The sequence below is a fragment of the Papaver somniferum genome, chromosome 1 (assembly GCF_003573695.1).
Source record: "Papaver somniferum cultivar HN1 chromosome 1, ASM357369v1, whole genome shotgun sequence".
NCBI classification, from domain to species: Eukaryota; Viridiplantae; Streptophyta; class Magnoliopsida; order Ranunculales; family Papaveraceae; genus Papaver; species Papaver somniferum.
The window spans coordinates 8,749,443-8,770,134 of NC_039358.1; the positions used below are offsets into that span (position 1 = coordinate 8,749,443).

The window sequence follows — 20,692 nt, forward strand, 5'->3', positions numbered from 1 at the left end:
TAGGAAATTAATTCCAAAAAATATTTTTTTAAGAGTTTTATTTATGGGTAAATTCTTTTTACGAGTTTCACTTGTTTTTGAAGAAAACAAAAATCTAACTTGATTTGCAAGCATCTTGTCCCATAAATACAACTCGAAATTCTGTTTTAAAAACACATAAAAGTCGACTATCTTTCAGTCTTCTTTTCTTCATCTTCTAGATTTTTTGAGTTTGTGGTGTTTTAGTTTCCATCCCCGTTGCTGAGTTCGAAGCGAGGGTAACTTGCGTTGTGCTAACTCAAGTTATATTGGGCAGTTTTATCATGGAAAAATACATTTTTCAACCCATGCGATATACGCGTATATCATGCACCAAGTTCCTCTTCTACTAGGATTTATTTTTGGCGAGTTTTCTTTAGGAAATTAATTCAAAAAAAAAATATTTTGAAGAGTTTTATTTATAGGTAATTCCTTTTACGAGTTTTACTTGTTTTTGAAGAAAACTATATTCTAACTTGATTTGCAAGCATCTTGTCCTATAAATACAACTCGAAATTCTGTTTTAAAAACACAAAAGAAGCGACAATCTTTTCGTCTTCTTTTCTTCATCTTCTTTCTTTTGGTAGTTTGTGGTGTTTTACTTTCCATCCCCGTTGCTGAATTCGAAGAGAGGGTAACTTGCGTTGTGCTAACTCAAGTTTAATCGGGCAGTCTTATCATGGAAAAATACATTTTCAACCCATGCAATATACGCGTGTACCATGCACCAAGTTCCTCTTCTACTCGGATTTATTTTTGGCGAGTTTTCTTTAGGAAATTAATTCCAAAAATAGTTTTTAAGAGTTTTATTTATGGGTAAATTTCTTTTACGATTTTTACTTGTTTTTGAGGAAAAAAAATTTCTAACTTGATTTGCAAGCATCTTGTCCTATAAATACAACTCGAAATTCTGTTTTAAAAACACACAAGAAGCGACAATCTTTTCGTCTTCTTTTCTTCATCTACTTGCTTGTGTGAGTTTGTGGTGTTTTACTTTCCATCCCCGTTGCTGAATTCGAAGAGAGGGTAATTTGCGTTGTACTAACTCAAGTTATATCGGGCAGTCTTATCCTGGAAAATTACATTTTTCAACCCATGCAATATACGCGTATACCATGCACCAAGTTCTTGTTCTACTCAGATTTATTTTTGGCGAGTTTTCTTTAGGAAATTAATTCCAAAAATATTTTTTTGAGAGTTTTATTTATGGGTAAATTTCTTTTACGAATTTTACTTGTTTTTGAAGAAAACAAAACTCTAACTTGATTTGCAAGCATCTTGTCCTATAAATACAACTCGAAATTCTGTTTTAAAAACACACAAGAAGCGACCATCTTTCCGTCTTCTTTTCTTCATCTTCTTGCTTTTGTGAGTTTGTGGTGTTTTACTTTCCATCCCCGTTGCTGAGTTCGAAGAGAGGGTAACTTGCGTTGTGCGAACTCAAGTTATATCGGGCAGTCTTATCCTGGAGAAATATATTTTTCAACCCATGCGATATACCCATATACCATGCACCAAGTTCTCTTCTACTCGGATTTATTTTTGGCGAGTTTTCTTTAGGAAATTAATTACAAAAATATATTTTTAAGTGTTTTATTTACAGGTAAATCCATTTTACGAATTTTACTTTTTTTTGAAGAAAAAAAAATCTAACTCGATTTGCAAGCATCTTATCCTATAAATATAACTCGAAATTTTGTTTTAAAAACACACAAGAAGCGACCACCTTTCCGTCTTCTTTACTTCATCATCTTTCTTTTGTGAGTTTTTGGTGTTTTACTTTCCATCCCCGTTCCTGAGTTCGAAGATAGGGTAACTTGCGTTTTGCTAACTCAAGTTATATCGGGCAGTCTTATCCTGGAAAAATACATTTTTCAACCCATGTGATATACGCGTATACCATGCACCAATTTCCTCTTCTACTAGGATTTTTTTTTGGCTAGTTTTCTTTAGGAAATTAATTCCAATTTTTTTTTTTAAATTGTTTTATTTATGGTAAATTCCTTTTACTAGTTTTACTTGTTTTTGAAGAAAAAAAAAATATAACTTGATTTGCAAGCATCTTATCCTATAAATACAATTCGAAATTCTGTTTTAAAAACACACAAGAAGCGACCATCTTCCCGTCTTCTTTTCTTCATCTTCTTGCTTTTTTGAGTTTGTGGTGTTTTACTTTCCATCCCCTTTGCTGAGTTCGAAGAGAGGCTAACTTGCGTTGTGCTAACTCAAGTTATATCGGGCAGTCTTATCATGGAAAAATAAATTTTTCAACCCATGCGATATACGCGTATACAATGCACCAAGTTCCTCTTATACTCGGATTTGTTTTTGATAGTTTTCTTTAGGAAATTAATTACAAAAATATTCTTCTTAAGATTTTTATTAATGGGTAAATTCCTTTTACGAGTTTTACTTGTTTTTGAAGAAAACAAAAATCTAACTTGATTTGCAAGCATTTTGTCCTATAAATACAACTCGAAATTCTGTTTTAAAAACACACAAGAAGCGACCATCTTTCCGTCTTCTTTTCTTCATCTTCTTGTTTTTGTGAGTTTGTGGTGTTTTACTTTCCGTCCCCGTTGCTGAGTTCGAAGAGAGGGTAACTTACGTTTTGCTAACTCAAGTTGTATCGGGCAGTCTTATCCTGGAAAAATACATTTTTTAACCCATGCGATATACGCGTATACCATGCACCAAGTTCCTCTTTTACTCGGATTTGTTTTTGACAAGTTTTCTTTAGGAAATTAATTACTGAAATATTTTTCTTAAGAGTTTTATTTATGGGTAAATTGCTTTTACGAGTTTTACTTATTTTTGAAGAAAACAAAAATCTAACTTGATTTGCAAGCATCTTGTCCTATAAATACAACTCGAAATTCTGTTTTAAAAATACACAAGAAGCGACCATCTTTCCGTCTTCTTTTCTTCATCTTCTTGCTTTTGTGAGTTTGTGGTGTTTTACTTTCCATCCACGTTGCTGAGTTCGAAGAGAGGGTAACTTGCGTTGTGCTAACTCAAGTTATATCGGGCAATCTTATCATGGAAAAATACATTTTTCAACCCGTGCGATATACGCGTATACCATGCACCAAGTTCCTCTTCTACTCGGATTTATTTTTTGGCGACTTTTATTTAGGAAATTAATTCCAAAATTATTTTTTAAGAGTTTTATTTATGGGTAAAATACTTTTACGAGTTGCTCATATTAATGGACGCCCAATTGGGCATTCTACCTTTGGAATATTGAAGCAATCATAAGTAGGGAGATGATAATCAAGCAAGATCATACAACAAAGTGCATAAAACTTTTTCAAAGGTTAATACTAGAAAATAGATTGCTCCAAAAGAAAATACAAAATGTTCAAATGCTTGAAACAGTTCCCCTAGAAACCATATTTTAAGGCTGATCGAACGCGATATGCGCACATCACAATATATCCCTACTTTCACTAGGAAACGAGAAAAATACAACGAATACATGACTGAGTCAATCAATCCTAATACACGTAATTTGATAATAACCGATGTTTTGACCTTGGAAACATTTTTTTTTTTGGAAAAATTCAATCTCTTTTTTTTTGCCAGTGGGAGTACAACTGATTAAACTAGCAGATTCGGTTTCTGAGTTGAAACTAAATCCTGAACAAGCCCAGATGTGAAGACTAACTGAGACGAACGAATTGGGGTAAAACAAAAACAGATATTAGTTTCTAAGAAAACTGTTGTCCAGGAAATCGAAGTTAATATTCTGAGTGAAGAAATCATAATCCTGTTTGTTGGTGGTGGTGTTACTGCTTCAATTGAACCACCGCTTGTTTCCGACATGACTTTTTTTTTCTTTTTTTTGTTGCGGCTGGTGAGAGGAGTGAACTGATTGTTTTTAGGGTTAGGGTTTGCTCATGGAAACAAGAAGGCAGCAAAAAACTACGCTAGTTATATAGGGTAATAGATCTGCCTGTTTTGAGTTTAGAATTAGGTTTTTAACGTTGATTTTCAGATCCAACGGTCCTAAAGTATTCCTTAACTGACCGAACTCGCTGATCGGCATATGTGTTGATAGACGACTGTGATGTGTATTTGATATGACTCGAACTAAAGGCAACAAACCTCATAGGCACAGACATGATTCACAAAAAAGGATCGATAGTTTTTCACTCATTATTCAAGCTCATAGGGTCCTTCTATACATAGTTTGATTATTGCAAAAAAATTGTGGCAATGATGGACCAGACTTGGGTCACTAATCTTGGGACAAACTTCGGTATGTCTAGCACCAACTCTAAGAACTACTGAGGTTGAGATTGTACCAGAGACTAAATTATCTACTACCTGGCAAACAATCTGCCTCAACTGTACACTCTAGTTTATTATATGAGAAGTGGGTGTACCACTATGCCGTGCAGTACATTGTCTACCACACAACACAGATTGTGCATACTGAAGGATGCCTAATTGGACCTGCCATCATTAGAAAATTTAAGCAATCATGAGTAGCCAGATGATAATCAAGCAAGATCATACAACAAAGTGCACAAAACTTTTTCAAAGGTTAGGATTCCATCAAGTGTTATATATTAAGAAAGTAACCTTTTCAAAAGTTGAGGATTCCATCAGGTGGTAAACTTCAACAAACTGTACGGAAAACCTGATGTCATTTTATACTAGAAAATAGATTGCTCCAAATGAAAATACAAAATGTTCAAATGCCTGAAACAGTTCCCCTGGAAACCTTATTTTTAAGCCTGATCGAACACGGTATGTACATCACAATATCCCTAGTTCACTAGCAAACGAGAAAAATACAACGAATACATAACTGAGTGAATCTATCCTGATACACGTAATTTGATAATAACTGATGCTTTGACCTTGGAAACATTTTTTTTTTTTTGTTTTTTCATGTGTTGGGGTTTTTCTTTTTTTTTTTTGGGGGGGGGGGGGGGTTCTTTTGTTAGATTGAAACCGTTATTGGCCAATGTCGTCAAGACTAGTACCAAGCGAGCAAAGAATAACAATTTGCTGGTACAGTTTGGGACACTTTACTTCTTTTTTGACCTCATCAGCCATATCAGTCACAGCTAAAGCAAGAAAACCTTATCCTATCAAAACGGTTCCTGGTAGTTTCCCTAGCACTTGGACTTGGTTAGTTGCACCACTATCAGTACCTAAATGGCAAACATAGTCACTCTGTGACTCAAACATACTTCACTTTTTCATCTTCAAAGCATATCCTGTTCCTAAGGAACAATAGTTCCATCATTGTTATTGAAGCTACCAGGATCCATAAATCTTTTACAGCTCCACTTTTATGTTTAGCAAAATAGATCACATCCTCATAAGACTTAGGGTTGCAAAACAAGTTCCATTCATTCTGTCAGTTCTTCTTGGTCCTTGCACAAACAGTGGTACTATATTGTAGTGCATATTATAGATACCCTAGGTTTGCTACTCAAGTCTAGCATTTCTAACCAACTTGTATGTCTAGGGGAAATTTTAAGGCCAATTTGGTGACAAATTTTTCACGCCCACTGGGATTGCTTCACTGAATTATATGATATGTGCTTCTTATTCTGCATCAAATGGAATGGCAATTCATTTTCTTTTTTTAAGACTGATACATCCAGATTATGAACAAACAAAATTAAAAATAAATAAAATGGGAATGACATTACTTCTCCACTTAAAAATTTGTTTATTTATAATGGGTTCAACACATACATAACAATACATAAATGTACTAAACTTTGGAGATGAAGATATAGTGACAGTACAACGGATTAAGGTAGCAGATTCCGTTTCTCCGTTTCTGAGCTGAAACTAAATCTTGAACAAGCCCAAAAAGAAGATAACAACGAGGAAAATTCAAGAAAAAATGTTCGAAGAAGATTGAAAAGGAGTACAGGATGAGAATTCAATTGTGCAACAGATTTCTCTGTTGTTGTTATTGGACCTAATGCATTTTCTAGAGTTTACTGAGTACTAAAAATGTAAAACTAGAAGTCAAGTGTGAATGAAGTTCGGTCTAGTCCTTGTTTAGATGATTCTGTTGTTAGTCTGGATAACTCCAGAGTGTGCCAAGTAGATTAAGAAATTACTAGAGACTGTAACAAGTTGTAAAAGTGGTCAGCTGGTCAAATACTTATATGCTAAGTAAAGAAAAGTCTAGAACGAGAACAAACTAGAACTGTGACCACTAAGGTCGGTTAACACTGCCTACAAATAGGCACTTGTATCAGTTTGCTATGTAAGGAAAAGAAAATGAAAAAAAAGAGAGAAATGAATGAAAAAGAATAGAAGTTCAGAGAAAAGTGAATAAATACTAATAACAGCAATTCAAACAACAATAGCATAAAAGCTCCCACCATCCAACAGTTGTTGGTGATCCTAATGAACCATAATGCTTGTTTGTGATAATCACAGATTGAAAAGGAGTACATGAAGAAAAAAGGTTCGAAGAAGAAGATTAACATTTTTGGGAGGAAAAATCATAATGCTTGTTTGTTGTTGGTGATCCTACTGAACCGCCACTTGTTTCTGACATGATTTCTCTGTTGCATTCGGTGATAATCACAGATAGATTTTAGGGTTAGGGTTTGGTAAAAGAAACCAAGGAGGCACAGATTGGATGCCCTAGAAGAAAACTTCACAACTATATAAGGGTAAAGAGATCTGCCCGTTTGATCCAACAGCTCTAGAGTATTCTATGACTGACCTGGGTAAGTGATGATGGACGGCTGTGATGTGTATATTTTATGTGTATCTATTTTCTAAGTACACCACAGAGATGTAGGGGGAAAAAAGGATTTGCCGGTACGCTTATTCCGGGCAACTTGACAAAGTTTGGTTTAGCAAGCAGATTTTTGGCCAGGATGCAAATGTTGGATGGAGGCTTTAGCTCATAGGGACTTCTTCTTCTTTTTTGGCTATGTGAGTATGTGATAGACTTGGGGTCACAGCTGATTTTTCCCAGTTATTTTACAGCATCAATGTAGAACTCGGAAATAACATGGGTTACTGAGGTACAGATTGCACCAAAGGCTAAACTGTCTACTACTTGGCCAACAATCCGCCACAAATGTACACTAGTTTCATACTTGAGAAGCAGTGCATAGTCACACAACATAAATTGCGCATGGTGAAGGATGCCAGCTGAACCTGTATTAGGAGATACGTAGTATGCATAAGATGTTATGCAGTGTATTAGGAGATACGTAGTATGCATAAGATGTTATGCAGTATGCATTATGCATTAGGAGATATGCAGTATGCATAAGTTGTTATGCAGTATGCATAAGATGTTATAAATTAAGTCGGTAGGTCTAGGGTTTGTGTCTTGGAACCCAAGTTTGGTCTTGTATAAATTAAAAGGTGATGAATGAATGAAGAACAGAACTTTACCGAAACTTAACATGGCATCAAGAGCCGGTTAAGAACCCTAAAAAAAAAAAACAATGGATGGTGAAACAGATTCATCCAAAGGGAAGAATATAGAGTGTGATATGCAGAAGAAGAATCCAGTCTACCATCTAGGATCGAGTGATGGTCCAGGTATCATCATCACGCCGATTGTTCTAAAGGGGACTAACTATGATGAATGGGCTAGAGCCATAAGAATATCATTGATAGCTAAAAGAAAGTTTGGTTTTGTTGATGGAACTATCACAAAACCTGAATATAGTGATCAGTTGGAAGAGTGGATTGTTGTCCAGTCAATGCTTGTTTCATGGATTAGCAACACGTTAGATTCATCAATCAGATCGAGCTTGGGATATTATGATAACGCAAACTTGCTGTGGACACAGTTGAAGAGACGATACTGTGTTGTAAGTGGAACGAGAATCTGTCAGCTAAAAGCTTCGTTAGCCGAGTGCAAACAAAAGAAAGCAGAAGGTGTAGCAGATTACTTTGGGAGATTGAACAAGATATGGGATGAGATGGTAACATACATCAAGGTACCTCAGTGCAAGTGTGGAAAGTGCACTTGTGATATCGCGTCACAAGTAAGTATGTTGAGAGAAGAAGACTTGCTGCATTATTTTTTGATTGGATTAGACTCTGTGTATAGTTCCGTGCGTGAACAACTATTGGCTAGATACCCGTTGCCATCAACAGATGTAGCATACCAGACAATGGTGAATTCGGAGAGTCTGCGTATAGGAGAAGTATCTATGTTTACGCAGGTACATGACAATGTGATGGCATTCAGAGTACAATCTGATCAACGTCAACTCAACAATACGTATGATCCTAACAAGCATTGCAAGTACTATAGTAGAGATGGACACTCAGAGGATGGGTGTTTTCAACGTATTGGATACCCAGAATGGTGGGGAGACATACCTAGAGGCGGAAGAGGATCTGGTCGAGGAGGAAGAACCAATGGTAGAGGGCGTGGTGGCACTAACTTTGCTGGTGGCAGAGGAGGCCGCGGACAAGGTGCAGTCAACCAGGTTCGAGCACACAACCTTAACATATCAGACATAAGGCAGTCAGGTGGAGCGTCCTCATCAGAAGCTTCAGGTTTGACTGGAGTCACAACAACTCAGCTTCAACAGGTGCTTGAGTTTTTAAACTCAAGAAAATCTACGCCTCAACTTCAAGGTAACAAGAACGAAACTGTTTGGATTGTAGACAAGGGAGCTACAAATCATGTCACATATAAAAGGGACGACATGATAGAGATAAAAGATATTAAGGCATGCACTATTGGACTTCCAGATGGGAAGTATGCACTTTCTGAGAAGATAGGAACTGTTATCCTTCCTGGGGATTTGAGACTAGAAAATGTGCTTTATGTGCCTCGGATAACTTGTAAATTAATTTCGGTTACACAACTTATTGATGAGAAAAGATGTATTATCCAATGTACTAACATTTTATGTCTTATACAGGACCGGTTGACGAGGAGGATGATTGGAGTGGCTGAGAGACAAGGTGGACTATATATTTTCTGTGGTGTGCCTCAAGTTGAAGTTATGGCTGTTAGTGGAGATTCGTATGAGCTATGGAATTGGCGTATGGGACATCCTTCAGAAAAAGTTTTGCAGAAGTTACAAGGAGTAAGTAGGTTAATAAAGAAGAATAATGATGCTTGTGATATTTGTCCACGAGCAAAACATCATAGGAGTAGTTTTGCTAGTAGTATCAGTAGATCCAGTTGTAATTTTGAGTTGGTTCATATAGATTTATGGGGTCCGTATAAGACTCAGTCATCGTGTGGAGCACATTATTTTTTGACAATAGTAGATGATTTTTCAAGAGGTGTGTGGATTTATTTGCTTCGAAACAAAACTGAAGTTGAACAAACATTTCTTAACTTTATTGCTCTTGTGAAGCGTCAGTTTAATAAAGATATCAAAATTGTTAGAAGTGATAATGGAACTGAGTTCAATGCATTGCGTGGATACTTTCGAACTAATGGGATAGTGTTTGAGACATCCTGTGTAGGTACACCACAATAGAATGGAAGAGTTGAGAGAAAACATCAACATATCATGAATGTGGCAAGGGCTTTGAGATTTCAAGCCAATTTTCCAATAAGGTTTTGGGGGGAATGCGCATTGACGGCTGCGTATTTAATCAATCGTACGCCTACACCTATTTTAGGTCATAAAACTCCTTATGAACTTTTTTTTGGAAAACAACCTCCATATCATCAGTTGAAGGTATTTGGATGCCTGTGTTATGTGCATGATCAAAGTAGTAAAAGGGATAAATTTGCGAGCAGAGGAAGAAGGTGTGTCTTCCTTGGTTATCCGTTTGGTAAAAAGGCGTGGCAAGTTTATGATTTAGACACGAAAGAATTTCGGGTGTCAAGAGATGTCAAGTTTTTTGAACATCAATTTCCGTTTAAGATTGATGGTGAATCAAGTAAGAGGGCGAATGAGATGATGCAGTCGAGATTTACCGCTTCATCTGCGACTAATGTGCAAGGTGTATCGGCTGAGAGGGTTCAGTTCAGTCCTGATGAGTACTGGAGTGATGATGAAAACAGCGAGGAAGCAGTATTAGCTCCTCAAAGTGGAGTTCCAACAGAGACAGATGATGCTGGGGCTTCAGCCGAGACCGAGGAAGCTGGTGTTTCTACTGAGACTGACGGGACTGGTAGTTCAGCTGAGTCTGAGAGTATGGGTCAGAGAATACAATGTGATGTTCCGGAAAAACATGAAGACAATATGGCTTCTCGCAATGATGACATGGGTAAAGGAAAGCGTCAGAAGTTTCCGTCTAGCAGACTCAAAGGATTTGTGACGCACACCATTAGAGAAAATAGTCTACCTCATCCTCATTCTACACAATCATCAGCCTCAGGTACGCCTTATCCTTTGACATATTATGTTAGTTGTGATAAATTTTCTGCTGTGCATAAGAAATACCTTGCAACTATAACAGCTGGGTCTGCACCGCGTAACTTTAAAGAAGCCATGAAACATCCAGGGTGGAGGAAATCCATGGAGGCAGAAATCCGAGCTTTGGAAGAACAAGGTACATGGGAATTGCAAGAATTACCGCCGGGCAAGAGAGCCCTTGGGAGTAAATGGATTTACACGGAGAAGTATGATGAAAATGGGAAGTTGGTACGATTAAAAGCACGATTGGTGATCTTTGGAAATCATCAGGTTGAAGGGTTGGATTACAAAGAGACATTTGCACCAGTTGCAAAAATGACAACGGTACGTACTTTTCTAGCTGTCGCAGCAGTTAATCATTGGGAAGTACATCAAATGGATGTACATAACGCATTTCTTCATGGAGAGTTGGAGGAAGAGGTGTATATGAAGATACCACCTGGATTTGCCAAAGGTAAGACAAATATGGTGTGTAGAATGAAGAAATCGTTATATGGGTTAAGACATGCTCCTCGTTGTTGGTTTGCCAAACTGTCCACAGCCTTGAAGAAATATGGTTTTCGGCAAGCATACTCAGACTACTCTCTTTTTACTATGACCAAGGGAGACATGCAGCTTAATGTCTTGGTTTATGTAGATGATTTGATTGTTGCAGGGAATAATCTAGTGGAGGTTCATAAATTTAAATCATACTTGGGACAATGTTTCAAGATGAAAGATTTGGGAAAACTGAAATATTTTCTCGGCTTGGAGATAGCTCGCAGTAAGCAGGGTATTTATATGTGCCAGCGGAAGTATGCATTGGATATTATCATGGAAACGGGTTTATTAGGAGCTAAACCTGCTGAGTTTCCAATGGAGACTAACCATCGTCTTGCTTTGGCGCAGGGAGATTGGTTTGCTGATGTGGAGAAATATAGAAGACTAATTGGTAGACTGATTTATTTGGCAGTGAATCGACCTGATCTTACATACTCGGTGCATACATTGTCTCAGTTTATGCAAAAACCGAGAATGGAACATTGGGAAGCTGCACTTAGAGTGGTTCGATACTTGAAAAAGAATCCTGGGCAAGGCATTTTGTTGCGCTCTAATAGTAACCTAAGTTTGCAAGGGTGGTGTGACTCAGATTGGGCAAGTTGTCCTTTAACTAGACGTTCATTGACAGGATGGTTTGTTTGTCTTGGGAGTTCCCCGGTGTCTTGGAAGACAAAGAAGCAACCAACTGTTTCTCGGAGCTCAGCTGAAGCAGAATACAGGTCCATGGCGGCAGCAACCTGTGAGTTAAAGTGGTTGAAACAGTTACTAGGTGATTTCGGAGTTCGTCATGCGCATGGAATGAAGCTCCTGTGTGATAGTCAATCAGCGTTATACATTGCTCAGAATCCAGTTTTTCATGAACGCACAAAACATATTGAGGTGGACTGTCATGTTATTAGAGATGCTATCCTGAAGAAGATTATATCACCTTCTTACACTCCTACGGCGGTGCAATTGGCAGATATCTTCACCAAATCCTTAGGGAAAGCTCAGTTTCATGGTCTTTTGTCCAAGATGGGCATTTGTGACCTACATGCTCCGTCTTGAGGGGGGGTATTAGGAGATACGTAGTATGCATAAGATTTTATGCAGTGTATTAGGAGATACGTAGTATGCATAAGATGTTATGCAGTATGCATAAGATGTTATGCAGTATGCATTAGGAGATATGCAGTATGCATAAGTTGTTATGCAGTATGCATAAGATGTTATAAATTAAGTCGGTAGGTCTAGGGTTTGTGTCTTGGAACCCAAGTTTGGTCTTGTATAAATTAAGAGGTGATGAATGAATGAAGAACAGAACTTTACCGAAACTTAACAACCTGCCATCGTTGGAAAATTCAAGCAATCATAATTCATAAGTGGTGGGACGATAATCAAGCAAGCTCATACTAAAAAGTGCGCAAAACTTTTTCGAAGAGGAAAGTGATGGAAGGATAAACTTCCTTGAGTAATCCCTTAATCGGATTCTCAATATATATTATTATCATATGAAAGTCATTAACTACAGAGAATAATATCTTGACCGGAAATCAGGCCAATAAGGGAAATAATATCTTTTACACCCCCTTAGTCTTAGCGTGAGAGGAGCAAACGCTTAGACTAGAACGAAAGCGAATAAAGAGTTGTCTAGGGAGACCCTTGGTGAAGATATCGGCATATTGATTCTCAGAGGGAATGTGCAAGACACGAATATCACCAATACGAACGCGCTCACGAACAAAATGTATGTCAATTTCCACATGTTTAGTACGTTGATGCTGAACCGGATCACCAGACATGTATATAGCACTCACATTGTCACAATAAACCAAGGTGGCACGCCGTAGTGGTATTTGTAACTCAAGAAGAAGATTCCGAAGCCAGGTTATTTCAGCAACAGCATTGGCAACCCCTCGATATTCTGCTTCAGCACTAGAGCGGGAAACTGTTGCCTGACGCTTGGAGGACCAAGAGACTAGGTTGTCTCCAAGAAAGATACAATAACCAGAGGTAGACCGACGTGAATCTGGACAGCCCGCCCAATCAGCATCAGAGTATGCAGTTAAGCCGGAAATATTGGAAACGGAGAGAAACAAAACGTGATCAATAGTACCCTGAAGATAACGAAGTATGCGCTTGAGAGCGTGCATGTGAGGCTCTCTAGGATCGTGCATGAAAAGACAAACCTGCTGAACTGCATAAGATATATCTGGTCGAGTGAAAGTGAGATATTGTAATGCCCCGGCTAAGCTTCTGTATAACGTAGGATCCGTAACTGAAGGACCAGATGAAGCACTGAGCTTGGATTGAGTGTCGACCGGAGTAGATACCGAATTTCAATTCGTCATGGATGCACGAGCAATGATTTCCTTCGTATATAATGACTGAGATAAAAATATTCCTGAGGATGAGCGAGTAGCAGAGATACTCATAAAATGACGTAACGGACCAAGATCAGTCATAGAAAATTCTCGTTTCACCATGTCAATAAAACGGCACAGAACAGCATCAGTGGAAGCAGTGAGGACAATATCATCAACGTATAACAGTAAGTACGCGGTGTCCAATCCTGACTGATAAATAAAAAGTGAGGGATCGCATATACTACCACGAAAACCACAGCGAGTGATGAAGCTCGCAAATCTCTGGAACCACGCCCGAGGCGCCTGTTTGAGACCATAAAGGGATCTGCGAAGACGACAAACATGGTCAGGGCGAGTTGGGTCAACAAAACCTGGAGGCTGATGCATATACACTGTCTCGGTCAAATCCCCATGGAGAAAAGCATTCTTGACATCCAATTGGTGTATGGGCCAAGATCGCGAAGTAGCTATGGTGAGAATAGTGCGAATAGTTGCAGGTTTAAACACGGGACTAAAAGTCTCAAAACAATCAACCCCAACCTGTTGAGATTTACCATTAGCAACAAGTCTAGCCTTATATCGTTGCAGGGAACCATCAGCATGAAATTTGTGGCGAAAAAGCCACATGGATCGAATAATGTGAGCACCAAGAGGTCTCGGTACTAGATCCCAAGTGTTTGTTTTTAACATAGCACTGTACTCATCTTGCATAACTTGACTCCAGTTAGGATCCCTAAGGGCATAGAGAAGAGACCTAGGTAGACTGGATATGTTCGTTTGAATGTGAAGATTTAGTTTTTGAGTTGGTCGGAAGATACCACGAGAAGCTCGTGTTACTGGACGAGAAGGAGTAGAGGTAGGTGCTGTAGGTAAGATAGGAGTAGTGGTAGAGCGTGTCACTGGACGAGAAGGAGGATAGGTAGGTGCTGTAGGTAGGACATGAGAAGATGATGTAGGTGATACAGGAGAAGATGATGCAGGTGATGCAGGAGAAGTTGTAGTGGTAGGTGCTGAATTTGCTGTAGGGAGCAAAGACGGAGTGACAGCAGGAGATTGGAGGGTGCTGTCGTTAGGAGATGATGCAGCGGAAGTAGTTGGAAAACGACGATGGGGGGGAGTATACAACTGTTGAGTAGTGGGAGAATGAGGTCCAGAAGAGGTGGAGGATGGGTAGGCCAGAGATGCCGGAATTAAGGGCGAAGTAGGTGACAGAGAATCATCGGCAGTGGAAGGATTACTAAGAGAAGATTCACTAAACGGAAAAACGTTTTCGTCAAACGTTACATGGCGAGATAAAATAATTTTGTTGGTGGATAGGTCGAGGCAACGATAACCACGATGGTGAAGAGGAAAGCCAAGGAAGACACATCTAGATGAACGAGGAGCCAGTTTTTGTGGGATAGTAGCGGAAAGATTGGGATAGCAGAGACAACCAAACGTACGAAGATGGTCATAGGTTGGTTGGCGTTGGTAAAGAATAGAAACGGGGGAAGTGAAGTTGAGCACTTTAGAGGGGAGAATGTTGTGGAGATAGACAGCCATATGAAGAGAATCGGCCCAATATTTAGAGGGTACGGAAGCATGCGACATGAGGGTGCGAGTGATGTCATTAATACGACGAATCATTCGTTCCGCCTTCCCATTTGAGATGAAGTGTGAGGACAAGAGAATCGAAAAACCAAGCCATTTGTTTGAGAAAAATTAAGAAAAGAGGAATTATCAAATTCACTACCCTTGTCGGATTGAAAACATTTTATATCCGCTCAAATTGAGTTTTGACAAAAGAGCGAAATTCTAAGAACTTGGTATAGACTTGAGATTTTAGTTTTAAAGGATATACCCATAGATAATTTGTATAGTCATCCAACAAGATAAGGTAATAGCGAAAACCAGTCTCAACATGTACGGGACAAGTCCATAAATCACTATGAATAAGAGAAAAAGGAGAAAAAGTCATGGAATTTGATTCAAAAAATGGGAGACGAACATGTTTACTAACTTGACAAGAATGACAAAGTTTGGTAGACTGTTTCTTATTACACTGAATATAAGAATTGGAACGTAAATTATCTAGAATAGCATGGCCGGGATGGCCGAGGCGTGCATGCCAGATATCAGACGAGCACACAGCAAGAGACAGGGGAGGAGATGCGGATGATTTTGAAGGTGACACGGCAGAGATGTTGAGAGGATAAAGATCCCCAGAGCTATTACATCGAAGAAGGATCGCCCTCGAACTCAAATCCTTCACAGAAAAACCAGATGGATCAAATTCAACGGACACATGATTATCAGTGGTGAATTTACGAACGGAAACAAGATTTTTGATTATATCAGGGACAACAAGGGTATTTTTTAGGTTGAGAGTTCGGGAAGGGAGATTTATAGATTTAGTGCCTCTGGCTGTAACTGGGATGGAGTTGCCATTGCCAACTAAGATGGATTGTACATTACTAGTGTTAAAAACAGTGTGTAGCGTACCTGAATCCGTAGTGATATGAGAAGTCGCACCAGTATCCATATAGAATGTATCATCAGTTGGCTGTAAGGTCATCGAGCTGTATGCTTGAGCAAAGTCAGTTGGCTGTAGCAGCTCGTTGGATGGAGCAAGGTAGGCTTGAGGCTGGTCGTAAACAGGGGGCCTAGGACGACTCCGAGCAGCAGAAGAGCGACCATGTGTTGATCCACGTGGGGAGAAAGATGACTGCCAATGAGGAGCTGTTGGGTAAGGACACGGAGGAGCTTCCCAGTAAGAGTTCCATTGAGGGTAATACGCTGCTGGAGGTCTGTATGCTTGGCGGAATTGCTGCGGTGTTGGCAGTAGGGGTGGATCCATCGACGGAGAGGCTACTGTATGAACAGGCTGTGGTTGTCGAGGTCCGCGTTTGCCTGATCCTGAACGGTGGCTACGGTGAGTCCCACGATCAGTCGATGAGGCTGTGGAAGCAAGAGCAGCTGATGACGACAGACTATTTTGTTGTGCACGACGAATCTCCTCAGTGCGCAATTGAGAACGAGCAGCGTCAAAAGTAGGCATGGACTGTTGTATAAAGGATGCAACGGTGTTGTATTCCTTCGGGAGTCCATTGACAAGTTGGATAACCAATCGTTTGTCGTTCATGGGGAAATCAAGATCGGTCAGTCGATCCGACAACGATTTTAGTTTATCGCAATAGTCATCGACGCTAGCACAATCAACAAACTTTAGATTGACAAATTTACTTTCAAGGGTCGCAGCACGATTACCTTTGTTATCTTGAAAAAGCTTCTGAAGGTGATCCCAAAGTTCTTTAGCAGTTTTTCCCGATTTTAGAACCGTGAGCATTAGATCCTTGGCCATGGTGGAGAACATTCATTGACGGCAGAGAGCGTCTAGTTGTTTCGAGGTATTGGCGTCAATTTCTGTTGGTGTTGCTGATCCGTCGATGAGGAAAAGGAGTCCGTGAGCCTGGAGATGGAGTTCGAAGAGAAAAACCCACAATGAGTATTCATCTTGTTTGATATCAAGAAGAATGGGGATTAGGGTTTTTATGTTATTGACAGTAAAAGCTGGATGCAGGGATTTTTTATCACCTGTCATGGATTTTTTTTTTAGAAGAAAATAGGGTTTGAAGAAGAAGAAGGAGAAGGAGGATCTCTTTTAGGATGATACCATGATGGAAGGATAAACTTCCTTGAGTAATCCCTTAATCGGATTCTCAATATATATTATTATCATATGAGTCATTAACTACAGAGAATAATATCTTGACCGGAAATCAGACCAATAAGGGAAATAATATCTTTTAGAAAGGATTCCATCAATTGTTTCTTGTACACTAAAATGTACAGAAAGTATACAAAACACAATGTCATTTTCATACTAGACAATAGATTGCTTCAAATGAAAATACAAAATGTACAAAAGATTTTCGCTGTAAGTGCCTATTATTTTAAGAGGGAACAAGAAAATTAGAAAGCAATCTGAAATTGTGTAAATCTATGCTGATACACATGATGTGATAATAAGTGATGTTTTCAAACTTGGCAACAGATATAGTATTCTTACTTCCAATGTTCTTACTGGCAGAACCCGGTGTCAAAACGTTTAACCCAGCAACTGTTCTTACATCTCGAAACATTCTTTTTGGATGGTTCACCATGAAATGTACAAGAAATTTGGATTGCTTTTCACCATTTGTCTGCGAAGTTAGAAATGGATAAAACAGATTTAATGAACACCCATGATGTCTACCATTATTGCAAAGCAACTAATCCGAGAATAGTTCAAAAATGCTTTTAATCTGTCTTAGTGTTAAGCCTTCTTACTGGTATTTGATGCAGAACAGACCTAGTATAATGATTATAATCGGATTGAATATCTCAAGCATAAAATATTTAACTTTGTTCTCTGAAGAAAAAAAGATTAATAAACCGAAAAGGACGGGGGATGTTATTCAACCCTCAAATGTCACTGGCTGTCTTCTTTTCTTTATTTCCTATTGTATTCGGTCTTGCTCACGTTTTGCTTATTTCTACTCACACAGTTCCACTTGCTAGAGTTAATTGCCATTAAAAAAGGAAGAATTAAACAGGTGTTTCAATATTTATGCTCATAGACACCTACTTTAGTGGCTTCTTTATCGAAGAAAACCCACCTAACTCTATGATTAAATGAAATCCTACTTGGTAAGTGGTAAACTCAATGGACACTGATGTAGTGACATTTATCCTCCATTTTTTCACTAGCACCATCTGTACATTCCCCCTAAAATGGACTTTTGGAAAGTGATACTCATATAGTGTACCAGAAATGGACTTATGGAAAGTGATGCTCATATAGTCAGGGGCGTATCCACAGGGGTGCACCTGGGGTCGCCTGCCCCCACAAGTTTTATTAAAAAAAAATCATATGTATTTCTCGGTGGTTGTATCTCAAATATCCCCAAGTATTTATACCTTCAACAACATAACAACGAAACTAACTATCTCTTATTCCCATCACTCTATCTCACTCCCACGAACTATCGAACTACCTTAAAATCAAGGATATTTTCTACCCAAAATCCCTAGTTTACTGATAACAAAGGTGACTTCCTTAAGATGAGAGATTATACATCAACATATAAAGATAAATCAGTTATCCCTTCATCGATTTCAATTCCAGTTGCTACTGCCACCATAGAAAGGGTATTTTATGCTATGAAAATTGTAAAAAATCGCTTGCGTAATATAAATTGGGAGACGAATGGATGAATGATATTTTGATATGCTACATTGAGAGATTCATATTCAACGGAGATGATGTTGTCATGAACATGTTTAAGAATATGAAGAATCGCCACGGGCAGACATAGAATTTGCATATTTCGTTTGAGTTTTATGTAGTGACCTAGGTAGTTCAGACTTTCTTTTCTTTTGAAGTTTTATCATGTCTTTCGAGTTTTATTTGGTGACTTAGAGTGATCAGACATTTCTTTACAAGTTTTGTGCGATTTTATACGTATTTTTCCATTTTGATGTTTAGTTTACTAATTACTTCTATATTGGCATAAGAAAAAAAAAATAGTTAGATTTTTTGCTATGATCTTCGAGAATAAGTTGTGCCCCATTGAACTTTTGTTCTGGATTCGCCACTGCATATAGTGTACCAGAAAAATGGAATGCACTAGAGATTGTAAAAAGAGCCCCGGTGAAAATGGTAGCTGCGATGTTAAGATCCAATACCTCAACACGTAAAATGCATATTTACAAATTACCAATCCTAATCTAGTGTGCGTTAGTAGACACCGGGTACGCACATAGGATTACGGGAAGGGACGTACAACAACATATTTCTGTCAGGAAACCGATGTTACGTTCATCTCGAACGACATGTTTCCATAAAAGTCAATTCCATGAAACATCCTACTTTAGATAACTTAGCTCGAATTCGTCTCTTACATTCTTTAGATTAGCATGATCGGATAATACTAGCAAGAATATATAATCAATAGGATAATAGACAATCACACACGACACAAAGATTACGTGGTTCACCTTTGGAGGCTACATCCACGGCCAAAACCACCCCAAGAATCTTCATTACCATAACAAGTTATTACATCGTCATACATCATATAATCAACTAGTTATATAACTCATTAGCGCTAAACGTTAGAAACAACAAGACATACTACGATGAGTTTACCTCTTCCTTAGTTCTTCTTCTTCCATAAACCTCCACCGCCATGTTTGCTTCGACTTTAGACAAGAACATGAAGAACATCATGAATTCTAGCTTCCCCCATATGAACCTAGAAACCCTAGATTTCTCACATACCCGTTATCACTACAAGTATCTCTCCACACATTGATTTTACCCCATCACCAACCATCGTAGGACACAACGGTTGTGACCATCAACCACTCTCGTTAAGAGAGGATTCTACAAGAGAATAGATTTCTACTCACAATATAAGTCCTCTTATATAGTAGACAAATCCTTGCTCCCCAAGTCTTCTACAACTTCTAAGAATGGTCTTAAACCTTAATTAGGAAACCCTAAACTTGGAAAACGCTCTACCAAACCGTCATACAAGTTTCCTAATTCTAGTAAACCTCGTAGACATTCCAAACCCGAAACTGACCTTTAGCCACGGTTTTAACAGCATTAGATCACTGTTTTCTGCTGCAAAACTGTTACCTAAAGTTTGTTTTCAGCCATATGGTTTTGTATAGGAAACAAAACCCCCAACAATTTCGACATGGATACAAGAGAAATAAATCAACAGAACTAATCATAAAAACCCAAGGTGACCAAACTTGTGGTACAAAAACCTCATTTAAATGTTGGGATCAATTAAAACTCCATCTTAAACAAAATTGATACAAAACCCCCCAAATTTTTAAAAAGTGATAGAAAAACCCCAAATTTCAAAATTGGTTTCATCAAAATTCTTTGGGATTTTTGTGTTACTTTTGTTTTGATGGGGTTTTTGTGTTACTTTTGTTTTGATAGGTTTTTTATGAATGGATAGTGACACCTTTGGGGTTATAACTCGCGGACCGATAAATCAATTGTATATATGTTCGGAGAAGAGATATTTACCTCGAAAGCAAAACGGCCCACCAGACTGCAACATGCAAGCAACTCCTTCACAGAGATGAAGAAGATCATCTCTGTGAAGGCCGTTTTTTTCAAATACTAACTGCTCCTGTTTTTTCGCAGAAGGCCGTTTCCCGTTAACTACGGTTATTATTTTCATTTGAATGAATAAAAGGATCAATGTGGGCCCACCATTTTTCACCTAATCTTTTTCGAGAGACGAGTTTCTGCCGTTGGATTATTGCAGCACGGATGGACGCATTTTGATTTTGGACAGTTGTGGACGTGGCGAATAGCTCTTCTATTAAAAATACCAAAATGTTTTTTGTTTCGTGCCGGAATTTTTAACTTTTCTACTTGCCGTATTGTCGGTG

The 20,692-nt window shown here is 38.5% G+C and overlaps 1 protein-coding gene across 1 annotated transcript; it reads left to right on the forward strand.

Moving 5' to 3' along the window:
- Positions 1 to 7,469: 7,469 nt before the first annotated feature.
- LOC113332446 lies at positions 7,470 to 11,889 on the forward strand. Its single transcript, XM_026579241.1, has 8 exons — positions 7,470 to 8,829; positions 8,986 to 9,077; positions 9,354 to 9,461; positions 9,678 to 10,329; positions 10,411 to 10,595; positions 10,971 to 11,039; positions 11,157 to 11,786; positions 11,869 to 11,889. The coding sequence occupies exons 1-8, from the start codon at positions 7,470 to 7,472 to the stop codon at positions 11,887 to 11,889; spliced, it is 3,117 nt and encodes a 1,038-aa protein (XP_026435026.1).
- The last annotated feature ends 8,803 nt before the right edge of the window (positions 11,890 to 20,692 follow it).

Bases quoted from the DNA above. Each gene is read 5' to 3' on its own strand.
- LOC113332446 (XM_026579241.1), top strand. From the start codon at position 7,470: ATGGATGGTGAAACAGATTCATCCAAAGGGAAGAATATAGAGTGTGAT. The intron at 8,830-8,985 runs GTAAATTAATTT...GTGTGCCTCAAG, and splicing joins TTATGTGCCTCGGATAACTT to TTGAAGTTATGGCTGTTAGT. The intron at 10,596-10,970 runs GTACGATTAAAA...ACTATGACCAAG, and splicing joins ATGATGAAAATGGGAAGTTG to GGAGACATGCAGCTTAATGT.